The 11189-nt window shown below is 35.0% G+C and overlaps 1 protein-coding gene across 1 annotated transcript; it reads left to right on the top strand.

The window, feature by feature from the left end:
- Positions 1 to 4515: 4515 nt before the first annotated feature.
- Positions 4516 to 10789, top strand: LOC107586436 (peptidyl-prolyl cis-trans isomerase FKBP8-like; the record flags this gene model as incomplete). The annotated part of the gene is made up of 5 exons (XM_016273804.1): positions 4516 to 4762; positions 4854 to 5026; positions 5225 to 5302; positions 9006 to 9140; positions 10471 to 10789. Coding segments are annotated over 5 exons (720 nt in total), but the record flags the coding sequence as incomplete, so codon positions are not given.
- Positions 10790 to 11189: the final 400 nt, after the last annotated feature.

Raw genomic sequence — 11189 nt, 5'->3', positions numbered from 1 at the left:
TTTTTTATTTGTTTTTTTAATATGTTTCTACATAGCTTTATTTTTCAGTTTTAGTAATTTTAGTGCTTGTGTTGAAATATATTTTTCAGCTTATTGCCAAGGCAACATTTCAAATTTTGTTAAGTTCTAAATTTGTCTAAGTTTTTAATTTAATAATTACATTTTGTTTTGTGTCAATAGTTTCAGTTAACAATAACAACACTGATTTGCATTTCACTTATTCTTTTTAATTTCTTGAGAGATGCACAAAATATCGGTTATTGGCTATGAGAATTTTTAAAATACATCAGTATTAACTGATATTAAATATTTAACGGTTCATTCAGATTTTTGCTATTTTACTTTTAGATTACCTTTGCCGTCCTCTAACACTCACTTAAACGTAATCTTTTAAAAACGTTAATTTAATAAAACTGTTAATTTAATGAAAATGAAATCTTTAACAAATCTCAATACGAATATCCAGATCTCTTACTGTACATCTTAATGTTGTGATGCCTCAATCACTTACGGCATTTGAATGATTATTTTAGTATTTAGGATTTTATTTTATATATATATATATATATATATTTTTTTTTTTAAATTTAGTATTGTGCATCCCTGAGTTTCTTGTTAGATGCCATTTACTCAATTTTGTAAGTTTCTGTACCAAATATTTTAAAAAATTACAAATGCGATAAAAATACAGGTATCCGTATCAGCAAGTACCAAAAATAACAGTATCGGTATCAGACTTGCTCTGGAAAAAGTGGTATCGGTGCATCCCTAATTATCGGCTCATCATTATTGGCCAGAATTTAGTATGCTTCCACAAGTTTTTTATTAGATGCCATTTACTCCATTTTGTGAGTATTTTTGCTTATGCCTCTAATCATCATGCATCTGGGTTTCTAGAACTCTCCGAACAACATGGCAGGTATGAACAATCCCCCAGGAACTCCGCGGGATGACGGGGAGATGGCAGGCAACTTCTTAAACCCATTCCAAAGTGAAAGTGTAAGTCAGTAGTTAGTCTAAATATCGGCTCGTGATTTAACGTAAATGGACAATATTATCTAATTTTGTCCCTCCACCTTCCCCTTCCTCTCTTCTCATTGCAGTATTCACCCAACATGACGATGAGTGTGTGATTCTCCTTTTTTTTTTTTTTTTTTTTTTTTTTTAACCCGTCCCCCATCCCACTTCCTGTTCTCCTCATCTCTGCTGCGTTCGGCATGTTGTTGTGTTTTTTTTTCTTTTCTCGATCTTTTCTTCAACTCCCCCAACTCCCTCAAACACTCTGGGCTGGCACGGTGGCACCTTTCAGCCACTCGGCGTGGCCACGGAGTGAAGGACGCCCAGTACAAAGCCGAAAGAAAGCAGGCATCGGGCCTTCTGACGGACTCAACCTGCCTGCGGGGCTTCGTCACTGGATCGGGACACTAAGGGCCCCCGATTGAACCACCGTGTGTATGTGTGTTTGTACATGTGCGTGTGTGTGTGGGACTGTGCCAGGAAGACACTTCATTAACTAGCTGCTCATCAGCGTTGAGGCTGGTGGCTTTATTTCAGCCCCGTTTTCTATTTTTTTTTTTCGTCTTTTGTTGGCAATGAAACACTGAAACTAGCGGTTGTTTTGATTGCTGTGTACATTTTTAAATGGAAAAAGCTGAAGTGGTGACGCTAGGGGCAGGAATGGTCTCATTACAATATATTTGTATATTATTGATAATATTATTATAATTTTCATAATTGCGATGATGATGATGATGATGTACTCATAATTTTATGGATTTTCCTGTAAAGGGCACATTTGTATCTCAACAACATCAATGACAGAATAAGCACACATTCAAATGCACAATGATACTTCTGTTTACATGATTTTAGGTATTTGTATGTCTCTTTGTTTGAGTTTGTTTCGTCGGATGTCTGCATATACCTCTTCCTGTGTTCTGTCATCACTACCGAGATGTTTTTGTGTCTCTGTCAACAAAGTGGCTACAATCACTGGTTTAATGCACCCGTCAGCACTGTATTTAAAGATTGGAGTACATTTCGAAATCTAAAAGGGTGAGGTTGCATATTCACTGCCATCCATTCTTACCTTGGTCATGAACGGTCAATAACAATAAATTTTACCATCCATTCTAGGTGATTTGCCACTGACAGTTACGATATCATTCATGTTCATTGTAATTTTTTTGCCATGGTTTGCCACGTTGTTTTGCAAGTCTTTTTAGAAATATTATACCCACGTGTTTGTAACAGTAGTTTGAGGCAGGCTGCTCTTACAAGCACGAGTTTCCTTGTGCTCTATAGTCCCATGTCTGTAAATATATATCTTTTTTTTTTTCTTATTGGTATTTTCAATACACTACTTGTCTGTGAAGCTCATGTGTGGTTCCATGTCTTTCTTCAAATGAGGTTGCACTCGCAGAGTTCACTGTCAACATTTGTGGTGCAATATGAGGATATTAATCATGGAAAAAGAAGGAAAATCACTTTAAAAAATGTCTGGGTCATGTTTTACCTCTAAAGTAAACATTTAAATTCATTTAATTGACTGTTTTAGGGCATTTGTTTTTGTGTTTTATATATATATATATATATATATATATATATATATATATATATATAAAATGAATTTTTACAAGGAATATAGCAAATACTATCATGTTCTATGAATATTCTAATTAGTTTTGCATAATAAAATAGGGTTTAATGGCATTAAAGTATGTACGGAATGTATGGAATGCGCTTAATATGAAAATAAAATCATAAGAAATGCTGCAAAATAATAATTGTTAAAAGTAACAATAGATTCTAATTTGTATTACTGTTTTAAATTAATATAGTAATAACATTTAATATTTGTATTAAAAATAAACCATAAAATATAAAATAATTTTTACAATGCGTGCGTGTGTGTTGATGTAATTGTGATTGGAATAAATCTATATGTGGCCTGTTTTATGAATATGACAATATCCTGCTGAATGCCTTTGGCAGTTTAATGATAAACACTTAATTGAAATGATTTTTGTAAACAGTAATAAGTAGGCCTATACTGTTTTGTGCACAAGCATAAAAGCTTGAGAGGAGATGACATGGGTAGTTAAAAGTCAACCAGTGTTGGTTTATTATTTACAGAGATTGCCGTTGGCGAATAATGTGTACTGATTCTTTGAGATTTTCACTTTATGCATAATGTCACAGGCTGAGCTTCTTGCTGAGGATTTTTGTTTAAAAAAAAAAGGTTGAGCTTATCCTAGAAATCCATATAAAGTAGTGCATAAATGTGTGTACGTTAAACAATAGGTTGGAGGAAACTTGTTTAACTATGTTTGTGTGTGTGAAACACAAAAGCAGATGTTTAGCAGAATGTCCAAGCTGCTCTTTTCCATACGATGAAAGTCGACTTCAGAACTTTATGCTGCTGATGCTATCATTGGAATGACATTAATAGTTTACAGAGAAATTACAATTTTCTGAAAATGTCCTCGCCCTCAGACCATACAAGATGTAGATGAGTTTGTTTCTTCATCAGAACAGGTTTGGAGAAATTTAGCATCACATCGTTTGATCACCAATAAATCCTCTGCAGTCAATGGGTGCCGTCAGAATGAGAGTCCAAACAGCTGATAAAAACATCACAATAATCCACACAAATCCAGGCCATCAGTTAATGTCTTGTGAAGTGAAAAGCTGCATGTTTGAAAGAAACAAATCCAGCTGCTTTTATCAGCTGTTTGGACTCTCATTCCGACGGCACCCATTCACTGCAGAGGATCCAGCGGTTTAGACATTAATGGCTGTGTGTTGAGTTATTTTGAGGGGACAGCAAATTTACACTGTTATACAAGCTGTACACTCACTACTTTACATTGTAGCAAAGTGTGTGTGTGTAATAAAGCAAATACCATTTATGTACTCAGTACCATAATTCTATATGATTACATTTATGATAATTTTTTTACAGAAATTAATACTTTTATTCAGCAATGACACATTAAATTGATCAAAATTGACAGTAAAGACATTTAAAATGTTAGAAAAGATTTTTATTTCAGTTTTTTTTCTTTCTATTATTTTTAACTTTCTATTTATCAAAGTTAAATTTAACAGTTATATATTAACAGTTTCCACAAAAATATAAAGCAGCACAACCGTTTTCAACATTGATAATAATAAGAACTATTTCTTGAGCAGCACATCAAATCAGTATATTAGAATGATTTCTGAAGGATCATGTGACACTGAAGACTGGAGTAATGATGCTGAAAATTCAGCTTTGCAACACAGGAATATATTACATTGTAAAATGTATTCATGTAGATTCCAGTTATTTTAAAATGTAATAACATTTCACAATATTACTGTTTTTATTGTATTTTTGATCTAATAAATGCAATCTTGGTGAATATAAGAGGCTTCTTTCAAAACCATTAAAAATCGCACAACTCCAAACTTTTGAACAGAAGTATGACATTGCAGTAATATTTTCTGTGTTAAACATGGTCTGCGTGACTCCTAACCCTGTCCATCTCCTCTGTCAGCTCTACTCCTGCTGTGCCTCCTGACACTGATCTCATCCTGGAGGTGCAGCTGTTGTCGGCAGAAGACGCCCCAGACCTGGAGCTCATGCTGCCCTCTGAGCGAATCAGTTTGGCCAACAGAAAACGAGAGCGAGGAAACATCCACTACCAGCGCACCGACTACGCCTTCGCCATCAACTCGTACGGAATCGCTCTACAGATAACTGAAGCGACATCCAGAGGTGATACTGCTTCATTCATGAGTCATTCAGTTTATTTCCTAATAAATCATTTTATGGTTTTGTCTGCAATCATATTACTCTTTTATCTCAGTGGACATCAGTCAACAAGAAGAGGAAGAACTTTTGGACATGAAGGTGAAATGTCTCAATAACATGGCCGCTGCTCAACTCAAACTAAACCACTATGAAGCCGCACTGCGCTCTTGCGTCTCCGTCCTGGCGCACCAGCCGGACAATGTCAAAGCCCTGTTCCGCAAAGGCAAGGTTGGTTTCCTGGGTTCAGATGCATATCGTTTTCACTCACTCTCATTAAATAGTAATGCACTCCTGGGTTTGGACAAAGCGAAAGTGGGTTGTTCAGTCGTTTGGTTCCGTTTAGGTTTCCAGCCACAGCAGAGGAAAAAATGAACAGCTTGAGATGTGTTGAGATGAAAAAGTGCTGACATGTGCTTGTGTCCGCAGGTACTGGCTCTGCAGGGCGAGTATGCTGAAGCCATTAAAACACTGAAAAGGGCCTTGAAGTTGGAACCAAGTAATAAGGTAACACAAGTGAAATTTTATCATAGTTGAACTATGTTTTGTTTTATTTTAAAATATATATTTGTTAAATCTTTATTTAATTTTATCTTAATTTTTTTATTTTATCTTACTTTATTTTGTATTATTGCAAATTGGTATCTGTTAAGAACTATTTTATTTTAGATTGTATTTTATTTTATTCTATATCTTAATATATCCATTTTATTTTATCTCATTATTTGTCTATTGAAAATTGGTATCTTTATATATTTGTTTATTTTTTTATCTCTTATTTTAATTTTCGATTTTTTTATTTTATATCTTTTTTATTGTCATATTATTTAGTCATATTTAGTTTGATCTGATTTTCTTTATTTTATATCTTAATTTATTATATTATTTAATTTTTATTTTATATTGTTATTTTATTGGTCTTATTGAAAATTTGTGTCTTTTTATATTTTATTTTATCTTTATTTAATTTGTATATCTTATTTTATATCTAAGTTTTCATCTTTATTTAATTTAATTTTTATTTTATTTTATTGAAAATTGGTATCTTTTTTATATCTTATTTTATTTGACATCTTAATATTTTATCTTAATTTTCTTATTTGTCTTTTATTGAAAATTGGTATCTTTATTTTATATTGTATTTTATCTTGATTTTCTTATTTGTCTTTTATTGAAAATTGGTATCTTTATTTTATATTGTATTTTATCTTGATTTTCTTATTTGTCTTTTATTGAAAATTGGTATCTTTATTTTATATCGTATTTTATATTTATTTTATTTTACATCTTGAATATTATCTTATATTTATTTTCTTATTTGTCTTCTATTGAAAATTGGTATCTGTTGAGAACTATTCTTTTATTTTAATTTCTTATTTTATATTTAGTGTATGTTAATTTTTATTATTATTATTAATATTGCATTACATTATGATTGTGCTTTTTTGAAAATTGCTGTCTATTAAAGGGGTCGTATGATGCGATTTCCTTTCTCTTTGAAGTATTACAAGCTGTTCGTGAATAGATAAGATCCCTAAAGTTGCAAAGACTAAAGTCTCAAACCCAAAGAGATATTCTTTATAAAAGTTAAGACTCGTCCACGTCCTCCTAAAACGGCTCATTTAAACACGCCCCCACATGTCTACATCACAATGTGGAAAGATTTGCATAACACCGCCCAAATGTTCACGCAAAGAAAGAAGGCGTAACTTTATTGTTGCTGCCGCCGCCGCCATGTCGTGGAGACGCTGTGTGTTTCGTTGTGAAAGCGAAACTACTTTGTTTGGCCTTCCAAAAGAGGACACGACTAGAAATCAGTGGTTAAGTTGTATTTACAACACTGTTCCAGAACACTTCAACCCAAATATTCCGATGTGTCCAGCACATTTTATGGAGGACTGTTTCCTGATCCTGGGAGAGTAGACTACAATGCCGGCTGTTCTGACTCACAGACTGCAAGTACGTTTTCATATTTAAAGAATTTGCCACTGATGAATCAAACGCGAGTTTTGAGCAGTGTAGAGTAGCACTTGTTGTTTCGTCGTTCCAGCCGGACACAGCATCACAGTATGGTAGGGGCATAACAATTCTGTCACACGCTTGAGGTATTCGGCCAATCACAACGCACTGAATAGCTGGCCAATCACAGCACACCTCGCTTTTCAGACCGATGAGCTTTGTAAAAATCGACGCGTTTCAGAAAGGCAGGGAGAAACAATGTACAGTATGTGGAAAAGAATGTGTTTTTGGAACCTTAAACCGCATAAACACATTGCAATATACCAAATACACAAAATAATGTTCTTTTTAGCAACATCATATGACCCCTTTAAGAACTACTTGTATAACAGGTCCCAGAATCATGTGCGTTCCCCATTATAACCAGCAGATGGCGCTGCAGACTCTCAAATTCAGTCAGACTGCAGAAAGAACAGTGTTCAAAAACTCCTAGGATCTAATTTCTTTCCGTGTCTATAAATAGCCGGGTCCCTCTGCACACTTGCCATGTCTAAAGCAGCGTTGGCCTGCTCTGCTCACACAGGCGGATGGATGAGGTTCCCTGTGTCCCTCCATCTGACAGCTCCTGACTGCTGTATGACCAGCCTGCCACTGCCAAGCCGCCTACGTCTGCACATTTACACCTCGCTCTTCTCATGTGTCTGGCCTTTAGAGATGCTCCAATGCAGAATTCCTTCATCCAATCAGATCCCATCTCGCCACGTTGCATTTACCATACTTGTTTTAGTCATTAGCCAGTAATTAAACTAAATGGCAGGTTGTCATGGTGTAGTTTGACTCGGGCGGCTCCTGAAAGTTTACTTTCAAAATGCCATTCACAGTCCTCGCTGCTTGCTTATTATTAATAATGACACTCTATTCAATCTAATTAACCTTAAATTGTTTAACTTCATGTTTTGAATTGTAATTTTGATGTTTATATGTTACACTTTGATTTAGCAGTGTTTCTTCATCATAATGCCACTTTTTAAGTAACCATGTAAGGTGTGGATCGGGGATTTGAATCGTTCTTCAGAACAAATCAACAAACTTTTTAAAACCAGTTCAGTGAAACAAACTGTCTGAGTGAACTGATTTGCTGAAACAAATCTGATCGATTGAGATTTGTTTGAACAATTCACACTCAACTGTTGAACAAGTTAGTTTGTAAATGAAACATTCTACAAGATCAATTGAAATATTTAACGATGTCCTGAAATTAATCAATTAACTGTTTTTGAATCAGACCATTCAAGCAAACTGAGTGAACTTATTTGCTAAAATAAATCTGAATGATTCAGATTCACTTGAAGTATTCACATTCAACTGTTGAACAAATCAATTCATAAATTAGCCATTTTATAAAATCACATGAAATATGTAGTTCTGATGCTAAATGAATATGTGAACTGTTTTTTAAACCAGTCTATTGAAGCAAACTGAATGAATGAACCAAATCACTCAAGTAAAACTGAATGATTCAGATTCACTTAAATGATGATTCACACTCAACTCTTGAACAGATCAGTTCATAAATGAATCTTCAGTCAATGAACTATTTCTTGAATCACTCCATTGAAACAAACTGAGTGAACTAATTTGCTAAAATATGAACAGTTCAGATTCACTTGAACTATTCACATTCAACTGTTCAACGAGTCAGTCCACTTGAACAATTTAGATTCATTTGAAGAATTAAGATTCAGCTATTAAATTATAAACTGCTTATTTTTATTGGTTAATTGAAACAAACCTTGTGATTCACTAAATGAATCGAACTCCTCTGCATTGGCAGAAACATTTATTGTCTGCACACTCGTTGGCTAAAACTAGAGCAGATCTAAACCTCTTCACTCAGGTATGGAGAGAATTAAACTCCGGGGTCTTGATTTTGAGGTCACATAGGAGAAAAATGATCATGCATATTTGTGTGACCCATATAAAGACACGTTTCATTAGTACAAGATGCTTTCACTTCTGCTTTTGTGTTCTGTGGCATTGCAGCTGATGTTGGAAAACACGTGAATGTGTTTTTAATCTTGAATGGGTTTATATCTCGCTTTCACTCAATCTCTGGCAGGCAGCACTGCCATGTTTAATCATTTTGGTTTCGCCCAAATGTGTCGGTGTGCTGCAGTGAGCAACAGTTTCATCAGCTTGACGATAACACACACACACACACTTTTCACTCTCTCTGCCCTTTCCTCGGCAGACCATCCACGCTGAGCTGTCGAAGCTTGTGAAGAAACACTCCGAGCAGAAAGGAGCCGAACAGGCCATGTATAAAAAGATGCTGGGTAACCCAACGAACGCCAGTTTGCAGAAACACCGTGCCAAGTCCTCATGGGTGAGAGCTTAAAATAGCCCTTTTTCAACTATTTAACAGGATTCACGGTTTATTTATGAGGTTGCATCTCTGTGTTTACTCTCAACAGGAGTGAGTTTTACAGAGGACAAAGTGCACATTTATGCCTTAACCTATTAAAGGTTATAAATAAAAAGTGATTAATGAATAAAAAATGTTTAATCACCCTCATGTTGTTCCAAATTCATACATAGCTATTTTTCCCCCATTATTTGTAATAGGAACATTTTTGGAATCTCTCTGTGAGTGCATCGAGTTTGAATTGAACTCGAGAACTGGATCAGTCAAATTCATGATTGAATATATGAGCTCCTAAGGGGACATGGTGATGGGAAATTATATATCAATACTTTTGCATTCTCTCGTAAACATATTACATTGCAATGAGAAACTTTGCATTCTCTTGCAAAACTTTTACTTTCTCTCACAAAAGTATTGCATTCCCTTGAGAAATTTTGCATTCTCTCGCAAAAATATTGCATTTGCCAGAAGAAGCTTTGAAATAGTTTTTCCTCGCACCTCATTTTATTCAGTCAGCTGTTTAGCAAGGGAAGAAAACACAAAAGCTTTGAAATTATTCATGAGGCATGAAAAATTGATAAATAATAAATAATACATTTTCCTCCCATCTAATTTTTTTCCCTTCACCGTCATTTCCTGCAATGTCCGATTCATCAAAGAATTGTTCTTTTGAGTCTGATCTACTCAAACGGTTTACAGTGGACTGAATCAGTCTGAGTGGATCTCAAGTGAACAATTCTGACTCGGATCCACTGAATCAAAGTACTGTAAAAGGAAAATAGCAGTTTTTTAAAGAACGTGAATGAATTGAAATTTTAATTTTCCTCCCATCTAATTTTGTCCTCATCACCTTGTATCCTTCCCTTCCAATCTTTCCTGAAGTCCTATTGGCACACGCCAGTCCAAATGACTGGCCAATTGTGGTGAAGTATGCAAATACTGATGCCGTATTAAATGCGGTGCACGCAACAATTACGATACTGAACGCCGCTTTTTGCAAATCATTCATTAAAGCCATTTCTTTTCTAGTGAATCTGGTTCATAAATCAGACTGAACGATTCATTGACGATTCTGATTCTGAAGTTCAACTCAAACCTCACTGGTGCAGAAAATGATCAGCCAATAATAAGTTACATTTTAATTTGTTCATCCCACAAAGCTAAAAAAAGACTTCCAAAAAATACCATAAAAAGCCACATATGGATTTAAAACAACATGAGGATGAATAAATAATGACAGTTTTCATTTTGTGTGAAGTATTTCTTTTAAACAAGTTATGTCTTTTTACAGAGTCTCAGCTGGAAGTGGCTCTTTGGGGCAACAGCCGTTGCGATTGGCGGTGTAGCTTTATCAGTCGTCATTGCAGCTAGAAATTAATCCCAAATTCACTGTGACGAGATGAATGATGTGGTGCTGAAGACCTTGAGTACGCCAGGCACCCAAACACCTTACCGACTGTCATAAAAAAAATTGTAATTGAAAGTAAAATGGTTGTAGTTCTGTTGCCCTTCATCGCACTGTAGAGGTTTTAAATGTACTTTCAATGTATGGAAGATGAGCTGGGGTGAAATAGATGTGAGAAATGTGATCTAATTCCTATTTATGTACAGAGAAGTTCCTAGTTAGAATTAATACATTTATCAATGTACAGAATGACGCTCTTCAGGTTGCTGGACACAGTCGTGTTTCGCTGCAGAACTCTTCAACAACATGCGTGAAGTTCCGTGATCTTATTTTGGTGAACTGAAACTTGCTTGTGAACAGTCTTGAACATTGAAGAATATGATTGTAGGCTTTTTCTTCTGCAGTATCTAAAGTAAGACAACACTATTTTAAAAGTCCTTGCACTGATGTGGTACGTTACTGGTTTTCGAGCTTTCTTCTCCTTTGTTGGCTCCAAAATATCACTGGAATCAGCTGCTGTCCCTCAATAATGTTCCCAGAGTTTCTTATTTTCATGACCAAACACTGCAAGGGAGGTCATACAGACCTACAAGAATTATCAGCAT

This window comes from Sinocyclocheilus grahami, unplaced genomic scaffold (genome assembly GCF_001515645.1).
Source record: "Sinocyclocheilus grahami isolate Dianchi unplaced genomic scaffold, SAMN03320097.WGS_v1.1 scaffold81.1, whole genome shotgun sequence".
Classification (NCBI taxonomy): domain Eukaryota; kingdom Metazoa; phylum Chordata; class Actinopteri; order Cypriniformes; family Cyprinidae; genus Sinocyclocheilus; species Sinocyclocheilus grahami.
Note: the sequence above shows the minus strand (reverse complement) of the source record. Positions and strands in the feature narration are given on the sequence as shown.